This window comes from Sinohyriopsis cumingii, chromosome 6 (assembly GCF_028554795.1).
Source record: "Sinohyriopsis cumingii isolate HCF-2022 chromosome 6, ASM2855479v2, whole genome shotgun sequence".
NCBI lineage: Eukaryota > Metazoa > Mollusca > Bivalvia > Unionida > Unionidae > Sinohyriopsis > Sinohyriopsis cumingii.
This window is the reverse complement of record NC_142966.1, coordinates 2,238,836-2,257,826: the sequence shown is the minus strand read 5'-3', so window position 1 is coordinate 2,257,826 and position 18,991 is coordinate 2,238,836. Positions and strand designations below refer to the sequence as shown.

Here is an 18,991-nt window from a genome sequence, read left to right as displayed (position 1 = left end):
AAGTGGCACATGATATCCGACGTACAAGTCTGTCCCATGATCTTTACCATACAGTGCACGCAAACATGGGCCGAGAGTGGATAGATAAAATCTATGGAGTATGTTTTAGGTGATGTCAACTACCTACTGCAGTGTCACACTACTTTTTACCAGCATACTGCATACATGGTCCTGACAGACAAAGATATGACCACACTTGTCTGCTGATTTGCATTGTGAAGAAAATATATGAGACAAACACTTACTTGAGGACTTTACAACCCATTTTAATATCAATTCACCAACACTGTTGTCTCTTCCAGAACAGTACACAGAAGAATGCATTGTGCAGGACTTGAAAGAGGAATCAGTGATAAGCTCGTTACCGTTCACAGTAAAAAAAATCAAGCAGAAAAAATAGGTGTTTTGAAGAGACAAATTTCAATGAAACATTATAAATCAACAGTCTAAGGTGAAATAGTGATATAACTAAAATATTTATAGGTGCTAAAAAAAAGTTACTGTTTGGACGAAAGCTAATGAGAAATTTTTTCCCATGTGTCCAGGCAAATATTGTCACAGAAAAAGCAGATCTTGTCTATTTGTTATGTTCTAAGGATGCTTCTGGCAAGACAATTCAGCAGAAAAGGGATAACTAAATCCCCACTTTTAAATGGCCCCCACCAAATCCAGACTTAACACATTAACCCCTGGAGCTTTTTGTCATTTTTGCATGAAAATGGAGTAGGAAACACATTTTGAAAGCTATTTCTGAATAGACTCAAAAATACCAAATCCCTGGTCATCTTTCAACAACATACTGCCTAGTTGTGTGTTAGAAACATCGTTTTTCATTGGCTATTTGACTCGCGCATGAGCAGAAGGGTAAAAGTTGTTCTTTTTTTTCTTCTTTTTTTTTTGCTAATCGGAGCCACTATTTTTGTATGGAGACCACTCTTTATTCCAAATGCCCATCTTATCCTACTTTTTGCAAAGGCTCATCTGTCTGTTTGCAGTTCATACCAGTTTGCCTTAGATCTAAGACAAAACAGCCTAAAATCCAGACACAAAATCAAATTCTGACCACGGGCGAATTTTGGGTAGAAAAAAGCCGGGTCCAAAAAATGAGTTTTTTTAATCTGTATTTTGTAGTGCAACTAGATATTCCAGCTTATTTGGTATCATTGTAGAGCTACATCTGTCTATCTTTCTATAATACCACCCACTTTAGTGTATCATGCATGACCATGATGCTGCAGAGCTCGGCAGTAGGCTACTACCTCCTGCCCCGTTAAGTCGTCGCTAGGGGTTAATGTGTTAACTTAACATGGATTTTTTTTTTTTTTTTTTTACAAATCGTCAGGGAATTGCTAAGTTTGTAATTTATGTGCAGTGTTGATGCACAAGTGATTAAATATGCAAGGAATATTCAAATTTGTTGACGTCATCAAAATGCACTGTTTAACACATTAACCCCTGGAAGTTTTTGTCATTTTTGCCTGAAAATTGAGTAGGAAACACATTTTGAAATCTATTTCTGAGTAGATCAAAGAAGACCAAATCCCCGGTGATCTTTCAGTAACATACTGCCTAGTTGTGTTAGAAACATCGTTTTTCATCAGCTATTTGACTCGCGCATGAGCAGAAAGGTAAAAGTTTTTTGGGTTTTTTTTGTTTGTTTTTTTTTGCTAAATGGAGCTATTATTTTTGTATCGAGACCACTCTTGATAATTCCAAACGCTCATCTTATCCTACTTTTTGCAAAGGCTCATCTATCTGTTTGCAGTTCATACCGGTTTGCCTTTGATCTGAGACCAAAAAGTCTAAAATCCGGACACAAAATCGGATTCCGACCACGGGTGAATTTCAGGTAGAAAAAAGTCTGGTCCAAAAAATGAGTTTTTTTAAATCTGTATTTTATAGTGCAACTAGATATTCCAGATTATTTGGTATCATTGTAGAGCTACATCTGTCTACCTTTCTATAATACCACCCACTTTAGTGTATCATGCATGACCATGATGCTACAGAGCTCGGCAGTAGGCTACTACCTCCTGCCCTGTTAAGTCGTCGCTAGGGGTTAATGTGTTAACTGACATAAATAAGTTATATTGCTGCAGAACAAGCATAATGACCTGATTTAAAGCAAACAAAATAATACAGTAATACCTTGTGCATTCGCATTTCTGGATTCGTGAATTAACGGATTCGCGAAATTTTCATTGGTACCCTGTACGTACATGTTTTCTTTATTTTATTGAATTGCACCTTTTTATATGACATCTGTGACATATGAAGTTTACCTAGTTTACCTTCCTGACAATGACAAAGAAAACGTCAGTCATTAAGTTTACAGTCCCATTCGTTACTTGGTTTTACCTTACTGTGAGTGCAAAAGAAAACGGCAGCCAATGAATTAGTATAGGGGTAATATTAGTATACATGTACCGTACTGTAAATGTGCTAGTGTGGCAAATACCCATTAGGCGATACTGTACTCTATTTTTACGTCAGCCATTTATTTCTCTTTTTAAGGGTAATGTATTAAGCTAACTTAAAATGAAATTAAAGTGCTTTGGGAGCATGATTTGAGTCATATTTAGGGTTTAAACCCTAGAAATAAGCATTTATTAGCATTTTTAGCGACTTGTACCAAACATTTGCGATTCCTCTTGATCCGCGACTGATTCTGGAACCTAACCTCGCGAATGTTCGAGGTATTACTGTACTCTTATTATTTTAGCTCCTGTTTTTGAGGTTTTAACTCCAGCTTTCAAAATCCTAGTGGAAACCCTGGACAAACATTGCAACAAAAGGAACATAACCAGTAACCAGCACTTGGTTTGTGTGACCGAGTGTGTCGCACATGAGTGTCTTGTGTATTTTCAGCTGTCCATTTTTTGCACACTAGATATTTTGCACATTATTTAGCCTATACTAATGAAATCTGGACATGATTCTTCAAAAGTTAAGTAACTATATATCAGAACTAGGTTAGTGTGACCTAATTTTCTTGCCTGAGGGATTTTTGAATTGGAAGTAATCAGTTCATTACTCAATTAATCTCTCATTCTATTTCACCTACAATTATGAAAATCAGCATATAGATGTATCACCTCAAAAGTAACTTGAGCATACCAAAACAAGGTTCTTGTGTCCCATATTTCATACTAAGTTGACAGAGTATTTTCAGAAAATGGTAATTGTGTCCTAGGTCTATTGGAGGGGTAGTTATAACTATGATTTTAAACTAAGTAACAGAAATGAACAAAAACCATCAAGTTTTGTAATATTCAACAAATGATTTATTTCTCTAGAATCAAAGGTGAAAATTTTAAAAGAACTTAAGTGTTGTGAACTATATCTCCAAATATTGTAAACATTCTATCACAAGTCCAAACATATAAAGTTCCATTTGAATTCCAGTCATATTCCAAATAGGTTTGAATATTAGATGTGTTGATGTGCCTGTTCTCTCAAACATGTTAATGTGCCAATGTCCTGGATTGTGACAATGTCTAAAAGTCTTTTGATGTATCACAGGAGTGTAATATAAAAATCTCCTTGTCTAAATTCACTATAATTCCAAGTTAATGTTCCAGTCCAAGAATGTTATTGATCAGCACTTTTTATTTCCAGTGAATAAATAATTCCACCCAAATGAAAATCAAAACACAGACACTGATTCTACATCAAGATGTTAGGACAAGAAGGAGTAATTGTTAGATAAACAAGATTATAAACCCCTCTTCTTGACCAAGGTTGCAATTACCATTTCAGAAAATACTCTGTTACATTATGGAAACTTCGATTTTAGAAGTTTTTAAGATCAGAATCAAGACTATAAACATGTTTACATTAATAATGATCTGAATATCTAATCCATAATCATAGAGGAATATCTAGCTATGTATTTTGTTTGCAAAATGAATGTCCCTGGTCAGGTACACAGTGAACTTGATTTTGGACAAGGCCAGGTACCAAATACAATGTATATAAAATATAATCATTAAGAAAAGCAAACAAATAATACAAATTAAATATACATAATAGGGTACATAATCTTGTTTACAATGCGATTCTTCATTCTTGCCTTAACATCTGAAACAGAATCAGTCTTATTGTTGTATTCAGTTTTTAATTTGGTTGGATTTATTTATTCAAGTTATTAAACACTGGAATTACAAGGTGCACAGTAATATAGTGAATTCAGACAAAGATGTTTGGATTATATTATTGTGTACATCAAAAGACTTAATACATAACCACACTCCAGGCCATTTGCACATTCAAAACTATAGGCACATCAACACATTCAGTATTGGAATTTATTTGGAAAACCACTAGAGTTCCTTTGGAACTTCATACATTTGGACTTGTAGTGGAATTTTTAAGACTATTTTGGATTTAATTCACAATACTGCAAGTTTTTTTTATAATTTTTTTTCACTTTGTATCCTTGGGAAATAAATTATTTGTTGATTTTTATAGAACTTGTAGGTTTTGCTCTTTCTGTTACTAAGACCATGGAGTCATAAGAACTCATATTTTGGGTTTATCAGCAAACAATACAGACCCTGACCTGCTGTAGCATAATTGCCAGTAGAGTCCTTGTTGTTTGTTCTGCTGATGAGTCCTGACAGAATTAGTAGACCCAGAAGTGGCACTTTATATGATGGCAGATCTGGGTCATTCTGGTTTGTAGTTGGATGAGTCATAAGCATGGATATGCAGTAATTTTCAGGCTTCAGTGACTGTATTTTATTCTGTTCCAATCTATTTTTCATCTTCCCCAGATAAGCTGCAATTGACAAGGAGATTCATGGATATTAGTAAATATCTTGTTTCTTACTACAATTTTGCAAATGTTCGGTATGTGGAAAAACGTGTAATATTTTAGTCATGTTAGTTAATACTTTGTTATGTTTTTAAGTTGAAGTTTTCAGCACTGTTTACGTGACCTTCTGGTTTAAATTCATTTATTTGTAGACTTAAGAAAAAACAGTACTTGTTTATGAAAAATGACAGATGCTACATTATATGCTGAGACATGTAATTATTACTGATCAGATCTTGACAAAGCTGTGATATGGAGTTGAGCATTACAGGTGCTTTTACTCCTACTTTTACTATATTTTGTACAGATCAAGACCTATTTAGGATGACCTTTGTTATTTATGGATAGGAAGTAATGTGTTCTCATACAGAATCTACCACACTATATTGAGCTGAAGAAACCCTCAAACTAAACTACTATGACACTACATATACTGAAATTGAGGATGTACTTCACATTTCAAGTACTTGTACACTTATAGTAATAGTATGACATAAAGGTCATACGGTGTACTTCAAAATGAACTTTTTGGAAGGAAATATTGGAATATGTCGCAGTTCAGAAATGGACAGAAGAAAAGGAATTAAAGTTTTTGAAATCTAAAACTATTTGTATGCTTCTTACATAGTTCATATGTACTTTTGATCTCTATCTTGATGGTTGTCTTATTTCCTGTTGATGAGGAGACCAAATTTTAGAGCTCATTTTAGATCAGAAAAGAACTTTTGTTCCATATTTAGATACGTCAGGGACAAATGTAAGAAAGCCTAATGGATTTAATACAAGTCATGGCAAGCACAGATTGGGGAGCCTATCGTAGGGTCATTAGTAAGATTTAAACCAAAGCGTTGCTTGACTGTGTTATAATGGATCAACCTATAAATCTTATTTGCTGATGTTACACAGTTAGGTACTTAGACTTTGTCAGAAAGCCTTTATATTGTGGCAAAAGAGCCATCACTTTATCTCAGATGAATGTAAATGGCTCTTAATTATACTACCAGACTGTATTCTAATCTGTTGAATTGGGACCCTGAGTGTCTGAGTGGTCTAAAGCGTTCTTCGTTACGGATCACTGCGATCTCACTTCTGTCTGTGTGGGTTTGAGTCTCAGATTTGGCCAATGTGGGTATGTGAGAAAACTTGCCAGTAGCTTCTCGTGGGTCAGTGGTTCTTTCCGGGGTTTTCCCAGGTACTTCCTCCACCATTAATATTGGCCACCATATATAGCCTATCGTGTGCTGAAAAATGGCGGTAAACCCTACACAACAATCTGTTGAATCCCACATGACATCGTCTTTATGCCCAATTCCAAATTATGTACACTGCGAAAAAGCCGGGTTGACTTAATTATTTTTTTTTTGTCCTAAAGTTTAGCATTGCTTCCTTTATAACATTAATCTCAGTGTAACGGCCAGGTAAGTATACCCTGTGAAATGATCATCAACACAATTCATGAACTGGCATGAACTGTTCAAGAATTATTCTTGAACTGGGTTCATGAGCCATTCATGAAAGTTCATAAAAAGGTTAATGAACTATTAATGAATATGCATGAACTGAAAATGGTCAATTTATGAAATTCTGAATTCATGAACTGTTCATGAACCAACACTTCACAAACTGTTCTTGAACAGTTCATGAAATATTGATGAACTGAATTCATGAACATTTCATAAAAGTTCACAGACTGGGTCATCATCATAATTCATGAACAAGTACATGACCATATTCATGAACTATGATGAACAAAGTTTCTCATGAATGCTTCATGACTGTTCATAAACAGTTCCTTTAAAAATTTGATTATCGTATGAACTCAGAAATACCTATAGTAATATTTCCTCCTGAATCATGAAATAACAATGGAAGTGGGTTTCAAAACAGTATAAAATGCACCATATTATCTTAACAATGGTCTTTAATTCAGATAAAATTCTAATATGCAGCAAAGAACATGTAAATTGACAAGCAATATTCTTTTTTTACTCTTCACATCACTGCATGTTATGTAATTTTTCTTTAAAATATTTTTGAGAGATATTGGGGCATTTGTGTTCAACCAACTGTTCAAGGATATTTAACTTCCATCATCTTCGGGGTTTCTTCTGACTTTACCAATCTTTTTTCCTGAGATTGACCTGTCAGATAACTTGTCTTTTGTGAAGATCTTAAGGACCAATAATATAATCAAATCCAGCCCATTATCACTACTGAATGTCTCCATCTATGACTTGAGCTGTTCTATCTGATTACTGTTTGGATCTGTCATGTTGCTGCAGCAGTCACTAATTAATGTCTCTTCCATCTTGGTCATAGGATCCTCCAGTTTTAAAATTTTCTTCCTTAACCTACCAACTTGATCCTGTATTTATTTTACTTTTCTGCTGTCTGATCTTAAAGAAAGGTAAAGTTTGTTTATTAGTACAGATAACCTCTGATCAACAAAATGTTTTCAGCTTTTAGCACATTATTATTGTACTTTATTTACTGGAATAATTATGATCCAACTCAAAATTATTTAATCCCTTAAACTTAATACCCAATTTACTTAGCATTTATTTTATCTGGGAGAATTTTGAAACTGGTTTCATTGCCCTTTTATTATAACTGAAGCTGACATGCCATAGGTTATGTCACAGGAATCTGATGTTTTATCAATAAAATATGACATAAATTTGTTACACTAAATAACCTTATCTGTGTATATATTTTTAGTACAGATATGGTTGTTTCGTGCTGTCACAAATTTTCGCTATTTTCCATTAGGACATCAGACTTGTGTGGTACAGGCCCTTAATGCATCTACTCCGACTCCTCATGTTGCATATCACTTCTGGTTTCATCATGTTGTTTTTTGCCTCTGTATTCTTGTGTACAATTTGACGCATTAACTAGTTTTTCTTTTTTAATTAACCAAATTACATCAGATCATAGAAATAGTGATGTCACAAAACAGAAAACGATACCAAACATCTTAATTCCTATAGTTGATGCAGTACTGCATCTTGAATCAAGATCGAAAGGGGGGAGGTATGATTTAGAATTAGGAAGCAAGAGTTTTGTTAAGTGATTTTCAAAAATTCAAAGAGCAACTCTAAATTGGGTCTGAAAAAAAAACACTCATTAGTTTGGTTAAAACTAATATGATGACATAAAAATCAATAAAATATCCATATAACTTCCACTGTAGTAATCATGCTTGACCAGATTACTCACTGGAAGTTTGATGATCCTGGCTGGGTACACTTTTCCTCCCAATTGTGCTCACACCAAATCATTCCTTCATATTCTTCATAATCTCTTCTTGCCACTTCTATTGACTTCAAAGAAACGATATTGAAAATATTCTCATCTGTCCATTCCACATGAGTCCATGTTTTTTGTTCAAGGGTTTTACTTGTTGCAGAACCATTTGCATGCTCTTTTATTTGTGGGGAAAATAAGGCTGAAATCGCATGCGTATATTACACAATCATATCATGTCTTCTTTCACAATCATCCAGTCAGGGTATCGTTGTTTACATATACAGTAGAACCTGTCTTGAAAGACCACCCCTTCTGCCAAAAAAGTATGGTCTCTCAAGACAGGTGGTCTCCCATAACAGGTCACAAACCTATATAATCAATAAATTTGTGCATTGAGAATATGGTCTCTCAGGACGGGTGGTCTCATATAGGAGTGGTCTTTCAAGACAGGTTTTACTGTATCAGTTTTTAGGGCATATTGGTAACCAGTGATTGTTACAAGTCAACAGAGTATGTAGTTTATGACGGTAATGGACGAAAATGTTAGAACAAAGTCATTGAAAGCTTTGATACCATGTACATTTTGTTCATGCTGGCCAAAAAATATTTTCCCATATTAATCCAAAACTACTCAGTACATAAGTATTGAATAAAAGAGCTTTATGCACATGTAAACAGTATTCATTTCATTTTTTTAATTTATTCACTTTATTTATATTTCACAAATATTATGAAGAAGTTTTCATGAACATTTTATGAATATAATGGTATAGAAATTCATAAATATTTTCAGTAGATATCTTAGTGGTGCATCAAAGTGCTTGAATTGTTCATGAACCAGGTTCATGACATTTCAGGAACGTTTAAGATAATATAATTGCTCATGAAAGTTCATGAGTGTGTTCATGAACTTTATGATGCATCAGAGTTTATGAAGTAAGTGTTCATGAACTTTCTTGTGGAACTTTTTTGAACATTTGTCCATGAACTCAGATGATGAACTGATCATGAACATTTGAAGAACAGTTCATGTACATTCATGAACAGTTCATGAGAGTTCATGAAGTCATGAATTTGTTCTCGCATGGGCAGTAATTTCACAGAATGATTATGAGCCAGTTCATGCGAAAACCAGTGCTGTGATGTTGAGCAAGAAATGCTGGAAAACCCCACTCACAGTATGATCTGCTTGGTGGGGACTGATTGTGAGTTGTACCTTTTCAGGGACCTCTTATTGGAGATGAGATCTAGTCCCCTGGGAAAGTGAGTGCTCAGATAATAATAATAATAATAATAATAATGATGATGACTTTGTATAGCATCTAATCTTTAGAAGCTCTAAGCACTTTACAACATTAGACAAAACCTATAAGATAAAAAACATATAATGATATGATTACAAAAACAAACACCATGAAATCAGAAAACATTCAAAAACATGCTGAGAATATTTAAGGTAGAAAACATTATTAGGTCTTTAAGTTTGTTCTTACAGTCGAAATAAGTGAGTTTTGAGAGCCCTTTTGAATGTGATCACTGTGTCTTTGTGCCTAAGTTAGTGGGCAATTCATTCCACGTTGCTGGGCCCTGGTATGCAAAACAACGCTGTCCATATGACTTTGTTTTCATAGTGGGAATAATGAGTATACAATTGTCAGAAGAGGAGCGTAAGTATCTTGCTGGTGTGTACACATAGGCGAGGTCGGATAGGTATGTTGAACTAGAGTCCGACAGTGAAACGTAGCACAGAGAACAAATTTTGTGTTTGATTCTGGATCGAATGGATACAGAGCAGCGGGGAGGTGTGCTTTGATCATGGTACTCTAAGTATGATCCGAGTAGCTGTGTTTTGAACTTTCTGAAGTTTCTGGAGCAGGTATTGAGATGAACCAGACAGAATTGAGTTACAATAGTCCAGTCTTGAAAGTACTAATGAACACACAAGTGTTTTAGTGGCATCAACTGAAAGATATTTGCGAATTGAGCTGATGCGTCTCAGCTCAAGATATGCAGCCTTGCATGTGTTCATGACATATTGGTGCAATGTGAGAGTACTGTCCAGAGTAACACCTAGGTTTCGTACTGATTGTGTGAATTTAATGTTGGTGCTGCTGATATGTATTGTTTGAGGTAAAGGATGTGAATGAGAAAGTCTTTGTGTTGTGATTAGAATGGCCTCAGTTCTATCATCATTCATCTGCAGCTTGTTCCATGTCATCCATGATTTCACATCAGAAATGAACCTCTCTACACCTTGGATGGTAGCATCAACTTCAGTTGGGTGGCTAGATTTGTATATTTGGGTGTCATCAGCGTAAAATTGTTGAGACACTGGATGATGATCTATGACACTTGAGAGCAACTGAATGTATAGAATGAACAGAACAGGTCCAAAAATAGACCCCTGTGGAACACCACAACATAGATCAACTGGGCTGGAGTGTATTCCATTTGCAGATACAATTTGTGTCCTGTTGACCAAGTAGGACTTGAACCACAGTAAGGCTTTATCATGAATACCAAATACATGCTGGAGACGGTGAAGTAATATATAATGGTCTATTGTGTCAGATGCTGCAGACAAATCAAGGAAGGTGAGGACTGTAATCTTTCTGCTATCCAACGCAGAGAGAATGTCATTAACTATTTTTAGAAGAGTAGTTTCAGTACTGTGGCAAGGGCAATATGAAGATTGTACATTGCTAAAAAGACTTTGAATTTAGATGAGATACAAGCTGAGATAGAACAACCTTTTCTAAGATTTTTGATATGAATGGGAGATTAGAAACTGGGTTGTAGTTCTTTAAATCGATATGGTCTAGTGCTGGTTTCTTCAGCAGAGGCTTTACAATGGCAGTTTTGAAAAATGATGGGAATTCCCAGGATGAGAGAGGTATTAATAACATCAGTTAGTAAAGGCAATACTGGATCTAAGCACTCAAGCAGCATTGACGTTGGAAGTGGATCAAGTTCACATGACTTTGGTGCACTCTTCATCACGATTGTACATACGAAATCCATAGAGACAGGTTCAAATGCTGCTAATGGTTGCCACTTAAATTCTGTATCCCAACTGTATCGTGATGATGAGTCAATTGAAATTGTGGTGTCAAGCTTATCTCTAATGGGTTGTACTTTGTCACGGAAGAAATTTGCAAACATGTCCAGAAGGTCGACTGGAGAGAAGGTAGTTGGAAGTGGTGTAGATTTGTTCCTTGACATTAGCTTGTTAGTAATCTCGAAGAGCTCTTTGCAGCTGGAACTTTCCGTGATCTTAGTAGTGTAGTGGGCTGATTTCGCTGCATGGACTATATTTGTGACATTTTTCTTAGCGGCTTCATTGATTTGCTTATGAATAGTGAGTCTGGTGGAAAGCTAAAGCCTCTCACCTTTACGGCAGTCTCCTTTATCAGTGCGAAGCTGGTCCCTAACACTGCTATTCCATGGAGAACACTTTTGAATTGATACTCTGCATTTGGTAGCTGGTGCATGTTTGTCAAGCAATGAACGCAGGCAGTTATTGAGTTATTCTGCTGTAGGAGGTAAGCAAGTTGTTAAGTTAGCTTGGATGTAGTGCATTAGTTTGGTTCTATTTATCATACAGAGGTTTCTCTTAGTAGCAGATAAAGGTGGAGGGTTAGGGACTGATACATCAAGATGGTATATAATGCAGAGGTGATATATAATGCAGCGGTGATCTGATGCAAAGTCATGGGATACCAGGGAGGACCGTAGAATGTTATCATCAGGTCTATGAAGAATCCAGTCTAAAATGTGACCGTGTTTATGGGTGGGTTGGTTAACTGACTGTTTCAGGTTGAAAACATTAATGTAATCTATGACTTTTGATGTATTTGGGTTTCCGGGACAGTCAAAGTGAAAGTTGAAATCTAAGTCTGTCAGATCTGGGGATGGATTGCCCTGAAGATCTGAGATGCCTGTAGAACCCTCACCCAGTGACTGAGCATTGGTTAGTCATTTATTTATAATTCAGGACTCTGGTGGCCATGTGGTCTGAAGCGCTCAACTTTACTGGTCAATGCCATTTCACTTCTGTCCACATTTCTTATTCACCAACATGGTGAGAAATAGGTATCAAATTTTTGGTGGAAATAGAGTCTTCATTGTCAGCAGTTTTCAGGTTTTGAGTTGAACTATGTGTTAAATCTATATGTTGAAGTAGTTTTCCAGGTTTTGTCTTCAATTTTTGGAGTTGAAATTTGTTTGGAAAAAAATCAGATACAGGGAGGATACAATTATGAACAGATCCAAGTTGGATACAGGGTAGATGCTGTAATCTGAAAATGCAGGTCTGAGGAGGTATGCTTTTATGCATAGGTGGAAGTCTGATATATGGTGTATGCTATGTTGTACAGATGCAAGTCTGAGAGGGTGGATGCCTTGTGCGCAGATTCAATTCAGATCGAGGGTGGATGCTGTTATGTGCATATGCAAGTCAGGGTGTATGCTCTTCTGTGTAGATGCAAGTCTGAGGATGGATACCATTATGCACATATGCAAGTCAGATATAGGATGAACACTGCTTTGCATTGATGCAAGTCTAATACAGCGTGGATACTGTTATGCACATATGCAAGTCAGATATAGGATGAATACTGCTTTGCATTGATACAAGTCTAATACAGCGTGGATACTGTTATGCACAGTTGCAAGTCAGATATAGGATGAATAATGCTTTGCATTGATACAAGTCTAATACAGCGTGGATACTCTTATGCACAGTTGCAAGTCAGATACAGGATGGATACTATTATGCACATTTGCGAGTTGGATACAAGATGTATACTGTTAAAGTTTGATACATGGTTGATACTGTATGCACATTTGCAAGTCAGAGAGATAGTGGATACTGTTATGTTCAGATTCAATTCAAATCAAGGATGTATACTTCATGCACAGATACAAGTGAGACACTGAGTTTCATTGAACACTTCTTTGTATATTTAGTTCATCCACCCATTCATCCATCCTTTTAACATGTAAAATGATATTTTAATTTTTCTCTGTTTTAGGGATGCATACCATCATGGCAGGACAGTCTGTGTTAATGGATGGGTGGTTCCTGAATCGCTTTTCAACGTTATCAGGTCTAATTCTTGGGGATATATCCGACAAGAGACCAAAGGTACAGTAGCAGATGATCATTCCATATACCTTTTTATTATCTGCTCATTTTTTTCTCTGTTAACTTTACATTGTCAGAATCATGTAGTTTTTTCCATATTGCATGGTTTCATACTACACAGCATGTATGCCTAAAAATACTGGTAGTATAGTGTATTAGGAACTACTTTGTAAACAAACAGTGTACCCTCATTTTAGTCCATGCTTAGCTTTTGGTTTATTAAATTTGTTTGTGCATGAATTACCAAGCTGTTTAGACCATTTGGAAGTAAAGATGATAAAGTTGACAGTGTGGATGAGTTCACTGAGTCACAAACGAAACTTTCAAACAAGCATACTAATGAATGTGATATTTGAAATGTCAGCAACAAATGTGAGCGATGCATTCTGATCATTTAAACAGTAATTTAGGAGAAATATTTGTAACATTTAGCAAATAGAATGGTTCAGATTATGATCAGTGCTCTCTAGGGTGTATTAAAATATCATAGAAAATCATATTGAAGCAAAGGGCTATCACATATCTATCAGAGATGTACCATTTTTACAAGTCAGTCAAAACACTAAGTTGAGAAAAAATGCAGCTGAAGGTTTTGGTAGGTAACTTAGAGCCTCGCAAAGATCAAAGCCACTTGACCAAGACAATGTAAAATTATTATTTCTGCTGGCTAAATGGACTGTCTTACAACAGCTGCTTTGCAATTTTCTCCATTTGACTATTTTGATGCAATGTTAGGCTAGCGATAGAAGACATACACTGTATGATACAGGTCATAGCTGGGGTCCCTCCAGCTGTGAGCATGCAAGTGACAGGGCATAAACATATGTGTTCTTTAGCTGGTACTAAATATACTTACATTTATGCATCTTGAATTTCCTCAAAATGTCCTTAGTTTTGCAAATCCAAATGACATGACCGTGTCATGGAAAACCTGATACTCACCAAAAATGTACTGTAATTTTGACTACATCTTCAACTGAAATCACATTCTCCTTACTGCACTGAATTGATCCAATAAATCCATTCCATCATAAGTAGAAATGCAGAATTAAGTTGGATCAACAGAAAAATAAAATCCATCCATTCCATACTAACTGGAAAAGTTTTTTCAGTGCACATTCAAAATATGACTCGACATTTCAATTGTAAGCAGATGGAAACAAGATTTTTAAAAAAAACAACTAATGACAATTGCCTGATGAAATTCAGAGGTTGGTGGGTGGTGCTTAGTGGGCATTAATATTTTTACTGTGTATTATTCATCCACAGTTTTGTATTTATTTTGATGCACAGCATAAATTCAGTTACTTCTGTTTCTTATAGTGTACTCTTTTATTATTAAACCATTGGTAGGAAAAGGAAATGAGTATGGGAAAATATGTACTCATTTTGTTGGTACTAATACTGCACTTCCAAGGTCGTGCAGTATTGCTTAGGAAAAAAACTTGTTCATATTTTCCCAAACCAATGCAGTAACCTATAACTATGGTATACAGGCAGATTTCATGCACATTGTTACTAACATCGCTCTTAATCACACCAAACACAATTGTACTTTTTTGTTGGATATTCAGTCATATAGAAATTAGGGATTTTTTAATAATGTATTCACATACATGACAACCATTATACTTTTGGAGTAATCGTTGTTTTTTTTCTTCACCTAATTACATGTTACACTTGCCTGTATATGGATTACGCTTTTTGGTACATTAAAAAAAAATAAAGCCATAAAATGTATTTGTAATTTTTGTTACCATCTCTTTAATCCAGCACATATCGATTTGAGAATATTCTAAGAAGGAAGAGAATAAGAAGAATAGTATAAGAGTACATTTGTCAGTTGTAGACTTTCACATACTTTCTCTGTTTTCTGTTTAAAGCAGCTGTACACGGCACATTTCTAAGACCAATTGGTATCACCATTTTGAAAGCTGATCTCACAGATTCATTATATTTTGATAGTATATTTAGGTAGCAGACCAGTCTGTACTTCAAAACAATGGCACCAAATGTTAAGGTCGTGCTCTACAATTTCATATTTTGCATATGGTTAGATTTTAAAGAAAAATAACTAGCCCGGTTTTTCTCACTGGTTATGCTAACTGTTGAAAAAAGACCTTGTATATCTTGTATTGTTAAAATAACTTTTAATTCCCATTATTTTATGTGTGATTGATGGGTATCATTTGGGTTGTAGAGTATACAACTTGGCCTTACTTCAGATATTCAGCTATTAAAAACGTGCTGGCTCTGCTTTTTGATTTTCACTTCATGAACTTCAGAGGTAAATTGAAGAACAGAAAAGAGCTGATAACTTTTTTGGAACATTTTATATCTTTTGTAAGTCATTCATTGAAGCTGTTATTGTCTGATCTGGCAAAATTTATTTTCCCTAATTTAATAACTGCTCAACATACTGTACTTTAGACTATGAGATAATAGAGCACTCATACATCATCATACTCATTGCAGAATTTTAAAGCCTTGAGTATATGATTGTTCAGCAAAAATTAGACATGCTGACTAAAGTAAGTGTTTTATATAAATAATTTATCAAATTAGTTTATGTTTGCCCACATGTTTTTGCCCATTTGTGACAAAATTTTAACAAGCAGGAAAGATCCAAGTTAGAGGCGAAGCTAAATATATATTTTTATACAGATGATAGTAATCATGGTGTGTACTATTACATTTTATATGCTCAGATTATGCTTTTTGCCACTTAGGTTACACATATACCTCTCTTGTGGTTGGCAGGTGTGTATTCATTTTCAGTATATAAATCTTTACCACATGAAAATTATTTAGTAACAAGGAAATTCTATCTGGAGTAGTATTAATTAACCATGGACCTCTCACAACAAAGGAATAGTTTATATAAAAGGCAGAGTATTTCCAATTTTCCTTCATGGATTTACCAAATGAAGGAATTTCTATGAAGAAGAATATGTTCCATTACCATTTGAAAGGTCTCTTGACAAAGGCATGTTTTCTGTTTGACAGAATGAGATGTGTAGTTAGAATAAAGCCATGTGCTTAACAGAAATGAATGGTTTGGTCGTAACAAAAGAAGACAGAGTAAGCTGCCATGAAGCAAGATTAGACAACTATTTACTTCCAAATTTAGTACAGTAATTAATAGTTATAATGACTTTATTTAAAGAGGGTAACACAATTAGCTAAGAACTAATCTACCTTGAGGCCCTCATACAAAGGAAGTTATTTATTTTAGCTGCATCTCTGAAGCCACTGGATATATTGGGTTTGGAAGAAGGAAATAGAGTGGGCATTTCTAATCTCAACTGGAATACTATTCCAGAGCAAAGTTCCAGAGTACTGTAAATCTTTTTTAAAAAAATTCTTTATTTGGTTTTGAATTTTATACTGTTTGGTAGACATGGATCGCGGGTGGGGATTATTGCCAGGTAGACTATACTGGAATAGTGATTGTAAATGTTCAGGAGCACTATTATTGGATATCATGTACATTAATTTGGCTTTTCTCAAATGGATTTGGTCTCTAATAGGTAATATTTTTAACTTACCAGCTAAACTTTCCTTGTTTTCTTTCTGGATTGATATTAGCCCTAATGCTCTTTTTTGAAGATTTGCCAGCTTTGCTATGTTTTTATCATTTGAATTACCCCATCCTGTATTACAGTAGTCTAAATAGGGCTGTATGTAACTGTTATAAAATAGTTTTCTGTGCCTTTCAGGGAGAAAATGTCTTATCCCTGCTGAGAAGCCATAAACTTGAATTAACTTTTATACTGATATGTTTGATATGTTCAGTCCATGATAGGTTATTATCTACCAGAACACCAAGTAGTCTATCTTGACAGACCATTTGCAAATTCTTATCCATCCATGTCAGATTTCTTGGTATTATGTTTGCTGAGACATTTTTTAACAAAGTTTTTGATACTGGTGGGATAGAGAAACATACCTCTTTTGAGATTTTGCTGCTGCAGCACTTTTTCAGTTCATTAAAGTTGTTTTCTATCACTGGTAACTTTGTGGTAATGTTGGTGAAAAAATCATTGAAAAATTTTGCAATGTTAGTGTCATCAGTGACTGGTGTCATTTACCGGAAGTTAGTGAATTTTATTTGTCTGATCTTTGTGTGTTCCTCCAGTGAATTCTTTGAAGACTTTCCAATTGAGACTGCTCCAGTGGCCTAGTGGTTAGAGCATCCACCTTGCATGTGGGAGGTCATGGGTTTGAACCCCAGCTGAGTCATACCAAAGACTTAAAAATATGGTACTAACAGCTGCCTCGCTTGGCGCTCAGCATTATGAGGTTAGTGATAGGACTGGTCGGCCTGATGTCAGGATAATGTGACTGGGTGGGACATCATGCTACATGTCTGCAGTATGATGCCCCAGTACTAGACATCACTATAAACTGTCACACTGCAGATATTGTAGCGATATGACTGAAAAATTGTTAAAGCTACGTTAAAAATCTAAATCACACAAATCACACTTTCCAAATGGAGTTCGTATTGCTATTTTTGTTTTCAAGCAATGATTGATAATAAGATTTTTTAGCTTTTTCAATCATACTTATTATTTTATTTCTCCATACTTTATATTCTGCATGGTTCCCCATAGCCTTGAGTTGTTCTCATGCTTTGATAGCATCTAGGATTTCAGTAGTAAGCCAATTAGGTTGGGTTTCATTCTTTACTCGATGTACTTTCGGTGGTGCATGCTTAGATACTACATCCATAAATAAGTCAGTCCACACCCTCAGAGCTTGGTCTATGTCGTCCAAATTTTGGATCATATTCCATGGAACTCTATATAGGTCATTGAGAAATTGTTTTCCATTAAAATTTTTGAATAATCTGTAAGTGTTAGTTTTGTATGTATTTTTCTTGAGAGTATTACTCAGTTTAGATGTTCAGTTTAGATGTTGGTTTGCAGTGAATCATAATTATTGACTATAACTGGTATTAGCTTGTAAAAATCAAGACCTGTCTGCATACTTCTGTCTAGTAGCACAGTTGTTATGTAGGCTTCAACAGTTATTTACTTCACATTGATTTTTACAGCAACTCAGATGCAAAGGTATTCCCATTGAAGGTCAGAGTCTGTGGTTTTCTCAGGAATCTGGGTTTCCTCCAGCATGAAACAATAGCATGACTTATAAGTTAAGAGCTTTTTATGCAATCAGCATTATTTAAAAAACAAAAGTTGAATATTTATTAAAAAAACCTCAGCATGCATTGTTCTTTCTCAAAGTCATAGATGTTGTCCTTGTATGATCTTTGAATAACCTTTAGAAAATCACTGATGTCGGGTGGAATATTTTACCCTTGTACATGTTAGAACAGGAAATTGAATCCAAAACCTCAGAGGTATAAAAGCAAATTAATTACCATAGTTATCTTATATGTCGGGACACTATATTTGTTGGGACATCATAAATTAATTTTGAAAGTAATTTTTTGTGCACTGTATGATCTGGGACAAGATAGTTTTTTTTTTAGTCTTAAGTTGTGGAACACCTTTTTAAAGCATTAAAAAAATATATGTTGGGAAATGCACTTCAACTGAAATTTTATTTTAAAAAATATAGCACTGTGTATGTGAGATAAAACTCTTTAATCCACTTCAGCATCATCGTCAATGTAACCCTTCTCCTGCTCACGTACGATCCATTCTTTCTGTACATTTTTAGCTTTTTCATACCGTGAAAAATTATCATTAGAGGTAACACATCACCTGAAGTGGAAACTGCAAGGACTAAAGTCAGATTTTTAAAAATCTGCA

The 18,991-nt window shown here is 35.1% G+C and overlaps 1 protein-coding gene across 1 annotated transcript in view; it reads left to right on the top strand.

The window, feature by feature from the left end:
* The window catches only part of LOC149796270 (cGMP-dependent 3',5'-cyclic phosphodiesterase-like), a 322,613-nt gene that overhangs the window by 64,848 nt on the left and 238,774 nt on the right, over positions 1-18,991 (top strand). Inside the window, exon 4 of the mRNA XM_089960908.1 lies at positions 13,099-13,211. Coding sequence (XP_089817034.1) covers positions 13,099-13,211 — 113 coding nt within the window. The remainder of the gene's footprint in view (positions 1-13,098; positions 13,212-18,991) is intronic.